The sequence below is a fragment of the Furipterus horrens genome, unplaced genomic scaffold, assembly GCF_987537825.1.
Source record: "Furipterus horrens unplaced genomic scaffold, mFurHor1.1.pri manual_scaffold_12, whole genome shotgun sequence".
In the NCBI taxonomy this organism is placed as follows: domain Eukaryota; kingdom Metazoa; phylum Chordata; class Mammalia; order Chiroptera; family Furipteridae; genus Furipterus; species Furipterus horrens.
Window position 1 is genome coordinate 83,096,469 of NW_028327182.1, and position 19,658 is coordinate 83,116,126.

At 39.6% G+C, this 19,658-nt stretch overlaps 2 protein-coding genes across 2 annotated transcripts in view; one reads left to right on the forward strand and one right to left on the reverse strand.

The window, feature by feature from the left end:
* Positions 1-16,744, reverse strand: part of WRN (WRN RecQ like helicase) — a 113,724-nt gene extending 96,980 nt beyond the window's left edge. The window contains exon 1 of the mRNA XM_090258272.1: positions 16,555-16,744. The gene's annotated coding sequence lies outside the window, so the exon portion shown is untranslated. The remainder of the gene's footprint in view (positions 1-16,554) is intronic.
* A 953-nt stretch (positions 16,745-17,697) lies between these two features.
* Positions 17,698-18,845, forward strand: PURG (purine rich element binding protein G). Its single transcript, XM_090258248.1, has one exon. The coding sequence runs from the start codon at positions 17,698-17,700 to the stop codon at positions 18,733-18,735; it is 1,038 nt and encodes a 345-aa protein (XP_090114374.1). The 3' UTR covers positions 18,736-18,845.
* Positions 18,846-19,658: the final 813 nt, after the last annotated feature.

Here is a 19,658-nt window from a genome sequence, read left to right on the forward strand (position 1 = left end):
AAAAAGGCCACACACAACTCCTGATTAAGACCCTTTAACATAACGTAATATTCTACATAGCAACCATTGCAAAGAAGCTTCATTAGCACAAGTAGTAGCAGGTGGCAAAACAGGAGCTTTGTTCCAGTACTCTGAAAACTCCTTTTTCCAACAATTCAATCTCTTTACATTGTACTTGAAAAGTGATGAAATATTTAAACCTAATAGTTCCTCCCTTTCTTCTTCTCACAAATATGTCAACTCCGTACCATGATGTAAGCTTTGAATACAAATGAATTTTTTATATCAAGTATTTCAATACAATGCTAAAGCTCTGTTTCAGAAATATAGATTTTACTAGTATTAACGCTTCTTTAGGATTCAAGTAACACCAATTAAACATCACTTCTAAAACTATTTAACTTCGCTCTTCTGTAGCTGAATTTTTACTCTGAAACCATAAACTGTCATTTTTTGAAGCCAATAACTATACTTCAACAAATTTTCCAAGTAAGAATAATTCACATGCAATAATTTGAAATTTCCCATTTACTTTACACATCTTCCTTTGGACTGTTGACGTATTTTAGTAATTAAATGGCTAATTACACTTATTCACCTAAAGCTGAAAAGAAGGCACTGTAGCAGCATGGATTTCAATAGGTTCACCATTTTTATGACATTATGGAATGTGGAATTCAGAACTACCAGCAAAATTTAATATTACAAGAGCTTCTCTGTGAATAAGACAATCTTTTTCTAATATTGAACTTAAAGGCTTTATAGTTACTATTAATGCCAGTTCCAAACTTCCACTGTTCCATAATATCTTGTACATTTCAAAATATTTTGTTTCACACCCCTACTTCATTTGATTTAGGTCAAAAAATAAAGAACTGTAGGAACACCAAATATAATTCTGAGGTAACCCTTTATTGCCTCTTTATTAAATATTCACTATTATGTTGAAAACATGAATCAGGTGGCATTCAGGTTTTAATCAATATATTACACACTACAATGAAAAAGTATGTAAAAATCAAATATATTTGAATATAAAGTACTTAAAATAGGGTAGGTCTTTTAATTCCTTAGGGAAAGTATTTTGTCAATTTTTAGTTTGATTATTTTTTAGTATTTTTATTAATTATGCTATTACAGTTGTCCCAATTTTTCCCCCTTTGCCTCCCTCCGCTTGGTACCCCCCTTTCCTCCAGCCACCCCTCCTCCTTAGTTCATGTCCATGGGTCGTACATAAGTCCTTTGGCTTCTCCACTTCCTATACTATTTTTAACGTTCCCCTATTTATTCTGTTCCTACCAATTATGCTTCTTAATCCCTGCACCTTTTCCCCATTCTCCCCCTCTCCCCTCCCCACAGATAACCCTCCAAATGATCTTCATATTTATGATTCTGTTCCTGTTATGGTTGTCTGCTTAGTTTGCTTTTGTCCTTGTTTTTTAGATTCAGTTGATACTTGTGAATTTGTTGTCATTTTAATGTTCCTAGTTCTGATCTTCTTTTCCTTAAATAAGTTCGTTTAACATTTCATGTAATAATGGCTTGGTGATTATGAATTCCTTTAGCTTTACCTTGTCTGGGAAGCCCTTTATCTATCTGCTCTTCCATTCTAAATGATAGCTTTGCTGGATAGAGTAATCTAGGTTGTAGGTCCTTACTTTTCATCACTTTGAATACTTCTCGCCAATTCCTTCTAGCCTGCAAAGATTCTTTTGAGAAATCAACTGACAGTCTTACAGGAACTTCTTTGTAGGTAACTCTCAGCTTTTCTCTTGCTGCTTTTAAGATTCTCTTTCTCTTTAACATTTGGCATTTTAATTAAGATGTGTCTTGCTGTGGTCCGCTTTGGGTCCAACTTGTTTGGGACTCTGTGCTTCCTGGGTTTGTATACCTATTTCCTTCATCAAATTAGGGAAGTTTCTTTCATTATTTTTTCACATAAGTTTTCTACTTGTTGCTCTTCCTCTTCTCCTTCTGGCATCCCTATGATTCAGATTTTGGCACTTTTGGAGATGTCCAAGAGTCCTATTATCATCTTCATTTTTCTGAATTCTTGTTTCTTCATTCCGTTCTTGCTGACTGTTTCATTTCTTAAGTTCTAAATCACTGATTTGAATCCCAGCTTCCTTCAAACAGAGTTGGGTTGTGGCTATATCATGTAGTACTTTTCCTGACTTTCCTATTAAGTAATTTCCTATCTAATTACTTTAATTATGCATGTGATGCTATTTAATCATCAGGAAAGTTAGGTGTTTGTGTATATATACACATGTTACTGGACTCAAGTAGTTTATAAAGGATCTACATTAAAAAATGTTCAAATACAATTTCACCTATTATAAACCTTTGAATGTTATTTTATAAAATGCTTTATGTGTTAATATAAAAAAATATGCAACCATCAAAATTTTGCATTACCTGTAATCCATAACATTATGCTGCAGCACAAATTGGAAGCCACTAACTTGGCTCCAGCTAACTCTTGCAAATAGAATGGGCCCAGTGTTGCCAGACCTTCCAGTTTTTCAAAAGAAGACCAGGAAATGGATGTTACTATGCAAACTTCCATTTGATATTTCTGAGATCCCTCTGCGAGCCAAAATTTGGCCTCTAGGCTTCTCAATTTATAATGTCTGCTGTAGAGAGATCAATACTAGCAGCCGGTATGAGTATACCTAAAATATTTTTAAGTCAATACCTCAATAAAGATCATTCTTTGAGTTAAGTACTTGGGTATATTTTTGTAGGTGCAGTACAGAATGAGTGACGGCAAGAGAATATTCTAACAAATGGAGTTTACTTCAAGAGGCACACACAAGAAACAAGGTGGTAGGCTGGAGTACCTACTTAAGTAGAAGAATAGAAAGTGAATTATCTTAAGAATAGAACACATCTCCTTCCTCCCTCCTTCCCCCTGCCCACCCCACACACACACACTTCTGAGTCTACTATGTCAGCTCATACTGACCTGGAGCATTACTCCACTCTATGGCAAATTATTTACTTTCCCAACAAATTATTTATCTTCCCAAGCAGCAGAACTGTGATTAGAAAGTATGAACCCAGCCCTGCCTGGGCGATTCAGTTGGTTGGATCATTGTCCCATCTGCCAAAAAGGTTGAGGTTTCTACCCCCAGTCAGGGAGCATCTAGATTGTGGGTTCAACCCCTGGTGTGTACAGAAGACAACCAATGAATGTTTTTCTCTCACCAAGATGTCTGTCTCTCTGTCTCTGTCTCTCTCTCTGTCTCTCTCTGTCTCTCTCTCTCTGTATCTCTCTCTCTCTCCCTCTCATCAATAAACATACCCTTGGGTGAGGATTAAAAATAAATAAAAATGTATGAACCCAGAGTAGGGCACTGGCCAAGTTCTTCCAGTTCATCAACAATCATTAATAACCATGTTGTACTTTAACAGTCAAATTATTTAAACTGGTCTGACAGACTGGTTTGATAGTTTAGTACAACAATTAGTGTATCCAACCAGAGCCTAGGCTAAGTGGAAGATAAGCTGTCTTCCTCATGAAGGCAGACCAAGGAAGTATTTTCATGCAATACAAAGATTTCCCTCAAAATACTTCTCTAGTTTTTAAACAGTTTTCCCCATAGTTTCATTTTTAAGAATCATACAAAAATAACCAGCATTCCCCAGAAAGATTTATATGCAAGGATAGTAATCCGTGTTATATATAATAGTATCTAAAATATACATTATATAATATTTAAGAATAAAATATATATATTTAAAATGTAATATATAATACAAGGTCCATCTGGGAAAAGTCCAGCCATGGTTAATATAATGAGAACGGTTTGCACGACATCGATGTAACCTGGCAGCCAAGGAGAGTGGACTGGAATGCCCATGTGTGAACAACGATGACTTCACTGTGGTAGATGTTGAGTGAGCACGTGTACTGTGTGGCCGTTGCATTCAAAATGACTGCACAAGTAGAGCAACAAATCAGCATCAAATTTTGCATTGATCTTGAACATTCCTCCAAGGAAACTATTCAGATGATTCAGGAGGCCACAGCTATGGGCAGCTTCATCACAACAATGCAACCTACTCATGCATCACATATTGTGCAAAGTTTTTGGTGAAACATCAAATCACCCAAGTAATTCAGCCCTCCTACAGCCCAGTTTTGGTGTCCTGTGACTCCAGTCTTTTCCCAAAACTACAATCACCTTGGAAAGGGAAGAGATTTCAGACTGTTGACAAGATTCAGAAAAATAGATGGGGCAGCTGATAGTGACTGGGAGAACCGTGTGAGGTCCCAAGGTGCCTACTTTGAAGGGCACTGAGGCATCATTGTCCTATGTTCAATGTTTCTTGTATCTTGTATCTTCTTAAATAAATGTCTCTATTTTCCATATTACATGGCTGGATACCTTCTGGACAGACCTTGTATTCATAATAATAACAAGTTGAAAACAGACTATATGTCCAACATGGAAAAATGGTTAAATAATAAATTACTTAATAAAACAGAACACTATGCAGTTATTTAAAATATATTCTTATAATTTATCAAGTGATAAAAGCAAGTTATTATATTTTATACAATAAATGTGTATTTCTATGTATGTGTATATATATATACACACACATATATATACATATATATACACACATATATATAATTACATAAAAATATTTGTGATATATTTTAAAGGTCTGGAGAAATATATCAAAAATATTAAGTTATCACACAACTGCAGATGGTTTTCTTTTTTACATTATCTTTTATATTATGTTCTCCATGATTAATTTTCTTCTTTATATTTTTCTACATGTTTCAAGTTTTCTATAAAAAATGTGTTACTGTCCTGGCCAGCAGCTCAGCTGAAGCACTGTCTCGTACACCAAAAGGCCAGGGGTTCGATTCCCAGTCAGGGCACATACCTAAGTTGTGGGTTCGATCCCTGGTTGGGGCATGTATGAGAGGCAGCCCATCAATGCTTCTCTCTTGCATTGATGTTTCTCTCTCTCCCTCCCTTCCTCTCTCTAAAATCAATAAACATATTCTCGAGTGAGGATTGAAAAAAAAAGAAAATATGTTTCTTAGCAAATGGCGGAGAGAGTATGCCAATAAAAGAGGGAAAGATTTTTCTTCAATGAACAATCAAGGCTACACTATTCTACAAGAGTCTGCAAACTTTTCCTCTAAAGGCTCAGATAGTATATATTCTAGGCTTCATGGGCAAATTGTCTCTGTCACTACTGCTCAAGTCTGTCACTGTAACCCAAAAGCCAACAATACTTGAACAAATAAGCCTGGCTATGTTCCAATAAAACTTCATTTATAGACAGTGAAATATAAACTTATAAAAATTTCATAAACTATTATTCTTTTGGGGTTTTTTTTTAGCCACTTAAAAATATAAAAACCATTTAGCTCATAATCAGTACAAAACAAAGCAGCTAGTCAAATGTGACCTACTGACCAGTTTGCCAACTGCTGCTAGAGAACATAGACTAAATGCCCTAAGACTGGAAAATGTCCAATGCTGCTCTTATTAACAACCCAGCTAGTTTTTAATCACCACAGTGATTAAAATATCTACTAAGTAGATATTCATAAAATATCTACTAAGAATACTTCTTGGTAAAAGCATTTTTAAAAATTGGTTGCAAAATGAATCTTATGATAGCTAAATTAGTGGGCTTACTATAGGGTTAGTAACATTAGTCAATTAAACGTTAAGAGCTTATGTGCCAAAATTATAACATATTTTGAAAGAAATTCATCTTAAGTGATTTTATTTGACAGCAATTAGACAGTAAGACAAGCTGTCTACTGAACCCACTTCTAGTTCATGTCAATAGAAATCACACCAGTAAAATTAAAGAACAAATTTAGGAAAATTAAGACCAATCACATTCCAAATTAGCTCAGAAACAATAGCGTTTTAATCATCTAGCCTTTAAACCATACTCTACTTCATTCTAGGAGACTAGAAATTCATTCTCAAGAGCACAACGTTTTTCCCCTTAGAACGGTGCTATCTTCTAACGCGTGGACAGACTTAACTCCAGTCTCAAAAGGAAACTGGGTTTCAGTGGATTAGCTCAGAAATTTCTTTGTTCCTGAAACCATTAAGGTAAGGAAATTAATACCTACTGTTTCCACAGTAACTGACTTGCCTAATTTCTTGAGGGCCAATCTGAATAGAGTGTCCCAATCTTTTTAAAAATGCATTTAAAAAAAAAATCACATTGCTAAGTTCAACAGCATGTACACAATTTCAAGTCCAGGGCAAAATTATCAGTAAGTAGTTCAATACTTAACTCTGACAGGCAATTATATTGTTTAATGTGGAACTTCACTTACTACCTAAAATATTTCAACTGTGTTTAAAATATGTAAAGGCAAATCTGCTGAAATATACTGTTTTATAAAATCTGATTAATCAAAAATGCAAGAATGTTTACAATTGCTTTTAAATTTACTAACAAATGTCATAAAAGAGCAATCATGGTACCTAGCTATCATTTCAATTTCTCAATTTAGACTTTTATATACATTTTACAATATCCATCAAGTTTCACAATATTTCTGTGAGGAAGAAAACTATATCACCATCACTGTGCACACAAGAAAACTAATAAAGGCTAGCTGATACTGCAAAAGTTAGCAGACTTCTCTAGTACCACAAATTACTCTACGCAGAAGCAGGGAATTAGAGTGGAAAGATATCAAGACTTAGAATCAGAAAACATAGGCTCCAATGCTGCTTTGTGTCAAGAAAAATTACACAAAATTTAAAAGACAAAAAGAGGGCAATATATCCTTTTAATGTCACATAGGAACACAAAACCACCCAAGGATTATTTCATTAGGGACCACACCTTTATTTGACTCATTATTCATTACTGATTAAAAACTCAGACTCTTTGAAGTTACATCTTAACTTGTAACTTTCTGTCCGGCAAAGATGCAACTGAATTCTATCCAGTACATAAGATCATGTCAAAGGTTGTGGTTATTATTGCCTATAGGACAGCTTTGCATCTAACCTCACAACCTTATCCCAAACTTCTTTCTCCAATGTTTACATGTGATAGTCAGTTTTATGTGTCAGTTTGACTGAGCTAAGGGTTACCAGCCCAGAGCTGGTAAAACATTATTTCTGGAGGAGGCTAGCATCTGAATAGGTAGACTGAGTAAAGAATACCCTCACCAATGCGGGTAGATGTCATCCAATCTGTTGAACAAAAGGCGGAAAAGGGGCAAACTGCTTTCTGCTTAAGCTGGGGCATCCATCTTCTCCTGCCCTTGAACAGCAACACTCCTGGTTCTTGGGCCTTTGGACTGAGAGCAGGACTTACATACATCATCGGCTCTTCTGGTTCTCAGACCTTTAGGTACGAACTAGGACTATACCACTGCCGTGCTGATGCCAGATCATGGAACTTCTCAGCCTCCTTAATTGCATGAGCCAATCCCTTATAATAAATACTATTCTATATAATCTGTACATATTCTATGGGTTTGGATTTTCTGAGAACCCTGACTAATATACTATACCATCTTTGTTCCTCTTTGAACCAATTTATCTCTGTTGTTCCCTTAATAAATGAGACATGTGTCCATTCTATGGTTATATGAAAAATAGTCTTTAATTTTTTGGAAAATTATACTTTGACACTTGGCCATTAAGTATCCGTGTGACTTTGGACAAGTCACTTTACTTTTCTAAGTTTTCATTTCCTCATCTATAAAAATGGGATTCAATCTTGATTATATTACTTGCCTTATTGTATATACTACATTATTATTATATCTCACTTGCCTTCCTGATCACAGGGTTGATGTGAAGATAAACATGATGTCACATCTTTTAAACTGCAGTTTACATTAGTTGGTATACTGATAGGAGTAGTGAAACATGTTTTACTGAAATTATACCTCATCCCCATTAGTGTACAGAGAGGGACTGAGAATCTGTGGGTTCAGATAGAGATACCAAAACCCGACAAACTAGACAAAATATATAAATTTATCCGAAGTTAATTAAGCAATGAAGTACTTCTCCAGTAGAATGGCCTTTCAAATGATACATTCAAATAGAGATGAGAAGATTATTCATTTATCTAAGACTTCATTCTTTGCCATTGTACCTGACCCAAGGAGTACTGAATTTCAACACACATCTATTTTCTTCCTCTAACTATACCTCACAAACTATATTTAGGTGGTTTCAGACTACAACCTACATTACAACAATAATATTCATATACTCATCTAACTTTTCATGTACATAGAAAAATTATATAGAAAAATTCCAATGATTGATGTAAGATTGGATTGATAAGTGTTTTCAATAACCTAACACAGAAAGCTTATAAAACCAAAGCAGCTTAAATGCTTCAGCAATTCAATTTGGTTAACAATGCCCTAATTTTGGTTAGGCTATTTGGGTTTAATCTTTAATAATTACAGTATTTTTACCAAGAGAGGCAGTTTCTAGTCAAAAAGCCTTTCAAATGTAATCAACAACGCAATGAACTTTTAAGATTCTGGGTTTGATATAATTTATAATATTACATATTTTCTGAAAATGTAACCTTGCCCTTTGAGTTTATCTATACTTACCGAAATACTAGTAAATATATAGTTATTATATATAACTGCATATACAATAACTATATATATAGACACACACATATATATGCATACACATAATCTATACTTTATTGTGGAAAATATAATTTATACGATATTTTCCTGTTTGATTTTTTTATTTTGATAATTTCTTTCTACTTTACAATGAACTAACAGAAATAGGACTGGATAGAGAAAAACAAAGAGGAACCAAAGAATCTATGACAAAGCCCTCATTAAATTCCCTAAAGAGGCTTTTAAGATTTTCATTAATCTATTGATAGATGTCTGCTACTCTTAATTTCCCTCCAAACAACCTAAGCAAGCAAACTAAAAAAGCTAAATAAAACTACAGTAAGTCATTGCAATTTTAAAAAGTAACAAGATAATAGTTTGTTTTTGTTTTATTTTTTTTGAGAGACCTATTTCTTTATAAATATCTAAAATTTCGTTACTGTCAAATATTATATAATTTGTATTAATAAAGTATAAATAAAAATTTGTATTCATGGAGTCAACTGAAATAAGAGTGTAAATGGAAGCAACCAAATAAATACAATAAAATGCCACTGAAATGCCAGCCAGAGAGGAAAAGGATGACGCCTCTCCTTGTGCTGTGTCATCGCGGAAAGCCGCACTGCCCATAAACCAGAACACAACTTGACCTGAATTGAGTCCATGGCACTCGGAAGTGCTTTATAACTGAATTTCACCACCCAACTGAATAATTCATTATTTTTAATGAATTTCCTCTGTTCTGAAAGTAGCTATAGCCCGTCAGCGAAATCAACCATTATAAACTGGGAAACTGCAGAGAAAGTTTTCAAGTCCATTTAAAACTTGCTTAGTCTGCCTATTTTTCCTTTTATATTTATGACTGTTAGTTTATATGGCCTGAGATGAAATTTTATAGGACTCATGACGGGCGGACATTGATGGCTGCCTACCCAACATCCATTCCGCTCTGCACACTCGTTACAGTACCATAAATTCAACTCAGATAATGACCAGTTACCCACAAAGCCAAAGTGGGTGAAAGCAACCATAAATTTACCCAATGCAGTTCTTCAGTAAGAACTAATAGTTTCTTCAGACAGGGCATGTTTATGTAAAATGAATAAGAGGAAAAACTAGCAATTTTATGACACCTCCAAGAAGGCAAAGTTATCTTCCAGTCCAATTCTCTTTCTGCTGTCCTTTAGTGCCTTTGGTTTATGAATTAACAGCAAAAGCAGCTGAGGTGCCAATTAATGGATGCTGTCTCCTGCCTACAGCATCAAATTTCCAGGAGAAACAGCAAAGCTTTGATATTTTTTCCAATGGCTTCTGTTTTTCCTACCACAGACTAGGAAGATCCCATACCTCTATCTCCTTAGCCTCAAAAAGACCTAAAGAGAGGGTGAATCTCTGCCTTTCCCTGAAGAGCTTGCCTATCAGACAATAAGGTGATAGAGATCATAAAAATACAGTAACAAAAACACAGGAGTCAGAAAAAGACAAAGGCTTGAAACAGGCTCAGGAGGAAAGGTCAATGGTTCCACTTATTTGGGAGAGAATGTGAAATTATTCCAGTTCCTTATTTCTCCACAAGAAAGTTATTCAAAAACCATCCTCTTTCTTAATCCTCCCAAATATGAAGCATTTTATCAAAAAGGACGGACAATTGCCTTTAAAAGAGGCTGACTGCTATTACTAACCAGTTTTTAGCAGAAAACAAGTCTCCTAAAATAAATAATTTTTCCCCAGTAGCTCTCTAAAGGGCAAGAAATTTATCTATTTGATTAAAAGCAGCAAATATTCCTGAGATGACCAGAGTCAAGATGAGCATACCCAAATTAACTACTTTTCTATATATTAACGAGAATCAATTAGAAAATACAACTAACATATCTAAACTCAGTAACAGCAAAAATGACAGCCTACTCAGGAATAAACCTAACCTAAAATATACAAAAACCATTTTAAAAACTTACTAAGACATCAAAAAATAGCTAGATAAGATATACTGTGTTACTGGATACTTAAGTCTCAAAACTGTAAAGGTATTAATTAAGTCGATATGCTGAAGAAGCAATACCAAGAAAAAATGTCAGCAAGATTTTCATGAAACCACACAAGTTTATATTAAAGTTCACTAGAAAGAGAAAATGCTCAAGAACAGTAAATATTTTTTTTAAATAAGACCAGTAAGGGGAAACTCATTCTGCTAAATATAAAACAATACTAATTAAAATAGTGTGGAACTGGTATAAAATGGAGATATAAATCAATGAAATACAATATACTATGTCTATAAATAGATCCATGTAAATATAGAAATTTGACATATGATAAGGGAAGTATTTCTAATCTTCAAGAAAGAACAAAGTATACAATAAATGAGGCCAACAAAACTGTCTATAATTCCAATACACCATTATCAGCAAAAACTAAATAGATTAATCATCTACAATTCTGGCAAAAGGACAGAAACTGGTGCACCATTTTCAAAGACGTTTTGGAAAAGTTAATATCAAAATTTTAAATGTGGATATCCTTCAAGCCAGCAATTATATGTATTCTACGGAAATACATGCACGTAGGCACAAGAATGTAAGCAAAAGATGTTCACTGTATCAGTCTGCAATAGCAAAAATTCTAGAAGCAATTAGTAGGGTAAATTAACAGTTAAATAAGCAATGACATATCCATAATATGGCACAATAAATAATAGAAGACTAAGATACAACTATATGTATTAAGATGATAAGTTCTGTACATATGTTCTAAGTGAAACAGGAAAAACTAAGTATTAGTAATAGTTGCCATTAAAATTTTTTAATATGAAATGAAATTCTATGTCTCTGTTAATGTAAAGAACAATCAGAAGGATACATATCTGTTAACAGGGGCCCTTACAGGGAAAAGAACAGAATTAAGGTCAGATATGCGAAGGGAAAGTTTTAATAGCCCATAGTTTGTTTCTCAATAAGCATGATCTCTCTCTCTTTCCCTCCCTGCTCCCCTCCTTCCTATCTCTTTCTTGCAATCTGAGAGTGATATGAAGGGCCGCTGTAAACCATGAAGTCAAAAATGCCTTATAGTTTTCCCACTTGGGATTCTGAGGATAAACAGTCTCATGGTTTTTAGTAAAACCAAGAATAAAAGGAGCAAAAAGTGGCCAACTACCTTAATACCAGGAAAAGAGACTAACGAGCCCACTGAGCCCTCCCACCTCAGCCCTCGATGTGTAAAAGCAAAGCTTTTTGAATGGGATGGCCTCAACACCTGCACCAGGAATGAAACCCAACTGTTGAAAGGCCAGCAGGGAAATCCCATTCCCCTTTCCACAGGACCCATTCAGGGACAAGAACTACAACCCAGGTTTCAGTTCTCTCCTCTCCATCTCCTGTCTGTAATTACTAGATCCTTCCATGGTATGGGAGCGAACGCTTTTTTGCTCCTGCTAGGTGTGAAGAAAGAAATATATAGCATGATTGCTGCACAGTCTTCTTACAACCTTACAAGAAATCACCTTGAAAATTAAGTACCTTCATGCCTCCTTCATGGAAGAGGACCAAGCACAGGGCCAAAAAAAGTCAGTGCTCTGACTGAACTTGCCTGGAAGTCACTCTACCTCAGGATGTGTCAATTAACTAGGCTAATAACTCTTTGTTGCTAAAGCCAGTTTGACTGAGTTTTTCCATCAGCTGCAACAGAAAGCACTCCTGCTGGCCGAATGGGGTGAGTAAAACCTAATGCTTATTCTTAGCCTCATTATTTGAAGCCTGTATAGAATTCCATTTCCTTTATCTATCTGTATTGATAATATATCCCTATTGAATATTAACTATTCCCTACTGGTGACATGTTGCTTGCAAACTTTATCACAAATAATGTTCAATGAACACCCTTGTACCTTTAGACATTCATATTATTATTGCTATAGGATAGATTCTTAGGTATGAAATTACTAGGTCACAGAGTACTCCTCCTCTGCCTGCCTTCTCACTATAAATTATCCACAACCCTGAGAGATAAGATAAGCCAAAGAAGAAGCCTACAAAGAAAACTAAGAAAAGCTTCCACAGAAGCTGCATTATAAGCTTTTGGTGAAGAATTTCAAACTGACCGCTAAGATACCTTACATCACCTGCCACTCTTAAGAATACTTTGGTCACAGAACAAATATCAATGAAGGGCTTTTGGGTTGACTCGTCGTCGGCAGCCGTCCGTCTCGAGAGACAATGGTGTAGCTTCTTAAGAGTCTATCTGCACCGCCGAGAATGGCTGTGCAGTCCGACTCGGGAGTGACACGGTATCTGTCTCCTCCCGTGTTGAATCGACATCTTGCGATGACGCTGGAGTGTCCTCTCCAGTGAAGCTGAAGCTACAGAGCCTGGGCGGGGTGATATGGAGGGTCTGCTGTTGCCCATGCAGCAGACCCCCCCTCTCTTCGCAGCTGAAGGGTCCAAGGGAAAGACGGAGTCAATACAGCTTGGGTTCAGGTGCGCCGCAGGAGTTGCTGGTGTTGACTACAACGTCAAACCGCCTTAGGGACTCCGGCTCCGGATTTTCTGTCGGGGTTTACTCCCTTAGCCTTTCCCCTGAAGAGGTATGCCGCAAGGCAGCGGAGGTTTTTTGGAGTCAGAGTTTTCCTTCTCTGATGTGCCCTGACTGGAAGATCGAACCAGCGACACTTAGCTCGCAGGCCGACGCTCAATACACTGAGCCAAACCAGCCAGGGGTTTTGGGTTGACTATGAGTTGCCATATAAGCATATGTAACTGAATACCTAACTTGCCAGTGTAGATATAGATTAAGTTGATGGTATTTGATTTTGAGTGTTATGGACAATCATCATCATGATCACCATCAGTACTGTAGCCATTTACGTCAACATTCTACCTTTTTTCTCCCTTTACTTATCCAGCGGGTCACAACCTTGGATGTACAATATCTGAGGAAGACAGTGTCTGTTTTCTGACTGGCTCTCCTCCAATAATCTGACCTACACCTTGCTCTATTCATTTGTTTACATGAGGATATCATGTCACTACGTCACTACCAGTGGCTGAATCCTTTCATAAGCTCAGTTCCAAGCATCTCGCTCTCCAATCAGCATTTCCCATTTTTCAAATTCCTTCCCTCTAGAAACTCAACTCAATCTTTTGATCCAACAGGGACCTATATACTCCAACGACCCTAGTACCTTTTCACTCTGCTCACACTGGGGTAGTCTTCATTTCCTCCTTGAACATTTTTTTTTCCTTTTTTTTCCCCCAATTACAGTTGACATTCAATATTATTTTATATTAGTTTGAGGTGTATAGCACAGTGGTTAGACATTTATATAATTTGTAAATTGATCCACCAATATATCTGGTACCTACCTGGTACCATACATTGTTATTACAATATTACTGACTATATTCCTTATGCTGTATTTTATGTCCCGGGACTATTTTGTAACTACTAGTTTGTACTCCTTAATCCCTTCACTTTTTTCACCCAGCCCCACAACACCCACCCCGTCTCTGGCAACCACCAGTCTTTTCTCTGTATCTACGAGTCTGTTTCTGTTCTGTTTGTCCACCTATTTTATTCTTTAGATTCCACATACAAGTGAAATACAGTATTTGTCTTTCTCTAACTTCACTTAGCATGATACCCTCTGGGTCCACCCAAGTTTTCACAAATGGTAAGATTTCATTCTTTTTATAGCCCAGTAATATTCCATTATATACGACTACATCTTCTTTATCCAGTCATCCTTCCCTTGACCAGTTCAAATTATAAAGTTGTAACCATCTCCTTTCATATTCCCTTCACTTCATTGCCCATCTCTGGCTTCATTATTTTCTCTTGGCAAAACTCTACTCCTGATTAAAAACAAGTTCTCTGCTGATTCTGTGCCTTTAGCTATGCAGATGAATGAATGTAACAGGTGAAAAATACAACCATGATGACTGGTCTCACCTTAAGTATGTGATCACCAACCTCAAGTAGACCTTTAATCTTCCTAGCAATTCTACAACTTTTCACGAATCTATTTACTATCCTTACCTTCATTTCATACCTCCTCTTCTCTACTTAAACCTGTCATATCTTTTCTCCCATCCTCATTCCCAACTGATGATCTCGCTTCACCTTTCACTGAAGCAATCAGACAAGAACTTACACAGACTCCTACCCTGGAAGAAGCAGAACAGAAATGGACTCGTAAGACAGAGAACATTCTGACATTTGCCAGATGGGAGGGGGTTGGGAGGATAGGGGAAAAAGGTGAAGGGATTAAGAAGTACAACTGGTTGTTCCAGAACAGTCACAGGGATGTAAAGTACAGCACAAGGAACACAGTCAATAACATTCTAATAATTATGTATGGTGTCAGATGGGTACTAGATTTATCGGGGTGAGCACTCAGAAAATTATATAATGTCTAATCACTGAGTTGTACATCTGAAACTAATATATGTCAACTGTAATTGAAAATTTAAAATGATTTTTAAAAAACCAAAAAAACTCCTACACTGAAATGTATTCATGTAAATGCATCTATGTCAATATACTCTACTGCAATGGTGAATTTTATAGTATCAACTTGAATGGGCCCTGGGTACTCAGATATTTAAACATTATTCTGGGTATGTCTGTGATGGATGAGATTAACATTTAAATCAGTAAACTGAATAATGTCCTCCCCACTATGGGTGAGCCTCATCCAATCTGCTGATGATGTGACTAGAACAAAAAGTCTGGCTAAGGGAGAATTCACTCTCCCTGACAGTCTTCAAATTAGGACATCAGTCTTCTGCCCTTGGACTCAGACTTAAGACTGAAACATATACTACTGGTTCTGCTGGTTCTCAGGCCTTCAGACTTGGACTGGAGCTATACCATTAGCTCTTCCAGGTCTCCAACTTGCCAACTGAGGAATGAATATATCCATTTCCTCTTTTCCCATGGTCTCTTAAACCCACCCTCCCACTCCAACAAACGGGCTCATCTCAAGGTTACCGATGCCCTTCATGTTGACAAATACTATAGTCAACTCTCAATCCTCATCTGGGTCAATGCACCCGCAGCACATGACACAATCAGTCACACCCACCTTCTTGAAACACTTCATTAGGCTTCTGTTAAAATTATTACTTCTCCATCTACATCAGTAGGAATTCCTTCCCGGTACCATTTGCTGGTCCTTCCTTACCTCCCCAGTCTCTAAACATCCCAGCACTCCAGATTCAGGTAAGAGACAGGCTCTTCCTCTTCCATCTACACTCAGTCCCTTGGAGATCACATCCAGTCTGATGGCTTTAAAATTACCTATAGCACAGAGGTGACTTCCAAATATTTATAAACAGTCTAGACCAGTCCTCAGTTCAATGACATCAAATCTGAATCGCCCTCCCCATCCCGACCGCCAACTCCCTAAAAATTAGCATACCAAGGTACTCGGACTTAAAGGCTGCTAAAGAGGCACCCTCTGCCATATGGAAGCAGTATGTTTACATACTCAAAGCTATCCAGAACAAAATTCGGATTCAGCCAGGAAACACACGCAAACATTAAGGACTGAATGATTTCAGCTGAAGAAATCCAACATATTTTGCTAAATTACACACAGCAAGTTATTTCCCTCGACTTGGCTGTGTAAATATGGAGTGGCTCCATTTCTACAGCAGTCAAGACGGCACGGACAAGACGGTATCCTAAGGGCGACCAGTCGCCCAGCTGGGGGCCGGAGGGACCGGGCAGCACCCTTTTGACCGACAGAAGCTCCTGCAGGCGGTCGGGGGCCTTTTCCGGGGTGTTCGGGAGGTGGACAGGAGAGGACGTCGGTTTCTAGGGAACCTCCCACACACCGCCCAGGGGAAGTGAGCACCCCCAGCGTCGAAGCAGGCTCGAGCGCTACTCTAGGGCCTGCAGCTGGCGTAAGAGGGGTGGGGAGAGCACGTTACCCTGAGAAGAGCCAGTTCCACGGGTCTCCTTCAGCGCGGTGACTTGTGGAGCGCCACGGCTGCAGGGCCTGGAACCCGGGCACCCACGCTACACGCCAACTCAACAAACTTGATTCCCGCGCTTCCGAGGACGCACCCGAGCGTCAAGGCGCGCACAGTACACCACAGCGGAGGGAGACCAACCTCCGCCCTCCACTGGCTGTGGGGTTCGCCCCGCCCACGGCCGCCGCTCCGCCTGGCTGCAGCCCTCCCACCGCAGGCCACATGGCTGAGCGGCGCGCAGGCGCGGGGACTTTGGCTGCTGCTGAGCATTCTGGGAATTGTAGTCTCCGTGCAGGTGCCGCGGGCCGCGCAAGTCCTACATCCCGGCAAAACCTGGAGAAGTCGGAACACTCTCGCCACCCCCGATCTTTATTCCCATCTTCACACCTGTCCGGTCATCTCGCACTCAGGCGCTGGGCTTCGGTCAGGGCGCACCCCAAGGGAGAACTCGAGACCCCCTCTTCCCATCCGTGGGCTGTGCTGGAGGAGGCGGGGTCCGCTGCCCGCCCCCCGCCGCCACCCTCCCTGCCTCCTACCCCCCTCCCGGGTCGGGGTCCGACCGGTGCCCGGAGAGAGGCGGTGGCCCCCGCAGCGGCCGCAGGAGCGGCGGCGGCTGTGGGTGCCGCGGGCGATGCCCCTGCCCGGCTGCTCCGGCGCGGGGCGGTGCGATCGGCGACCGCGGGGGAGCAGGCGGGGGGCGGCGGCTGCAGCAGAGGGGCCGAGAGCTGGCGGCGGCGGCGGTCGTGAAGGGCATCGGCGACGGCGGTGATGGCAGTGCTGATGTGAGTGTCTGCCGGCTGGGGACCCCGGGGCTCCCGAGCCCCAGGCGGGCGCCCGCCGGCGAGCCAGAGCGGTAGGCCAGGGGCGGCGGAGGGATGCTGAGCGCGCGGTGCAGAACTGGGTCTGCCGCCGGCCGCCGCCGACCCTCCGGCTGGGGCAGGAGCTGGGCGCTGCGGCTGCCGGCGCCTTGGGAGCCGAGCCTGGCGTGGGGGTCCCGGGAAGAGGCGGCGGGGGCGGCGCAGGCCGAGGGGCGTCTGCGATTGTTCTCAACACCCCTCCCCCACCCCGCCCCGTGTGTCTGTTTGTCACTTGCAGCTGAAGATGGAAAGAGCCAGGCGAAGGGGAGGCGGCGGCGGCCGCGGAGGCAAGAATGTGGGGGGCTCTGGCCTAAGCAAGAGTAGACTCTATCCCCAGGCCCAGCACTCCCACTACTCCCACTACGCGGCTCTAGCCACCCCTCATCAGCCTGGGGGCGCAGCCGAGATCCAGGAGCTGGCCTCCAAACGAGTGGACATCCAGAAAAAGAGGTTTTACCTAGACGTGAAGCAAAGCTCCCGCGGCCGGTTCCTAAAGATAGCCGAAGTCTGGATCGGGAGAGGCCGGCAGGACAATATCAGGAAGAGTAAACTGACCCTCTCCCTGTCGGTGGCCGCGGAGCTGAAGGACTGTCTAGGGGACTTTATCGAGCATTACGCCCACCTGGGCCTGAAAGGCCACCGGCAAGAGCATGGCCACGGCAAAGAGCAAGGCTCCCGGAGGAGACAGAAGCACCCGGCACCCTCCCCACCAGTCTCCGTGGGGTCCGAGGAGCACCCTCACAGTGTCCTCAAAACAGACTACATAGAGAGGGACAATAGGAAGTATTATCTAGACCTAAAGGAAAACCAGCGGGGTCGCTTCCTAAGGATCAGACAAACCATGATGCGGGGGACTGGCATGATAGGTTATTTTGGCCACAGTTTGGGCCAAGAACAGACTATTGTCCTCCCAGCACAAGGAATGATTGAGTTTCGTGATGCCTTGGTTCAGCTCATTGAAGACTATGGCGAGGGGGACATAGAAGAACGAAGAGGTGGAGACGATGACCCGCTTGAACTCCCAGAGGGGACTTCTTTCAGAGTGGACAATAAAAGGTTCTACTTTGATGTGGGCTCTAATAAATATGGAATTTTCCTGAAGGTAAGTGAGGTGAGGCCACCTTACCGTAATACTATTACTGTCCCATTCAAAGCGTGGACAAGGTTTGGGGAGAATTTTATCAAGTATGAAGAAGAGATGAGGAAAATATGCAACAGCCATAAGGAAAAGAGAATGGATGACAGAAGGGCCAGTGGTGAAGAACAAGAATGCCTCGACTAGAGTGAAATTGAACTCCATCAGGCAAAATTTTAAATCATAAATTGGCCAAAAGTACTGATCCATATTCATTTGAAGAAGTTTTTCCTCTTTTTTGGCCCTTTGTTATTAGTAATACCTCTATAATTTATACTTCAAGGAGTCCGATTCTCATGTTATGTTATACATAGAACACTATAATTCTTATGGGAATTCCCACCTTCCCAGAACTAAATAGTTTAGCTGCTTCATCTGCTCCAGACTATCGAAGTATGCAGATCAGCACAAAATGTGACATTCTGACCTTCTAAATAACTAAGATTTACATTGCACTATGACATAATCCTGAAAAAAGATACATATACTTAATATGGAAGTGTGAATTACTATTTAACAAGTTCCCCCCAAAAGGATCCCATTCCTACTTCATTAAAAGCTGCTAAGTTAACCTGTAGGACAGTTACCACAGAAACAGAAATTGACCTCAACTATAGTATAAATATTTACTTATTTATAAAACTACAAGAAGAAACTATTAATTGTCCATTGGATAACTGAATATTAAACAGTACCATTAAAGTATCAAATCTTATAGTATTCTATAATATTCTATAATTTCAAATTTTGTGGTAACCCTACAGTTTTTAGTTGCTATATCAAAGCCATGGGAAAGTTTTAATTGGTTATTCTAAATTAGTTGCAATCAATCCCATCTTCACTTGTGTTTATTGTATCATATATTTTTATTGACTTTCCAAAGTTTCAGGAATTATTTCTTTGTCACTGTTGAGGGGGAAGCTTTGTCCTGTGGCTTTGCCATGGAAATCTTGGTGTTTTAGCTTTTCATGCTAATTTGAAGGTTATGAGAGGTTTTTTTTCCCAAAAATATATCATGGACTTAAGGTGTTATATCTTATGCTTCTTCTTAACACTATTTCAGAGAGGTT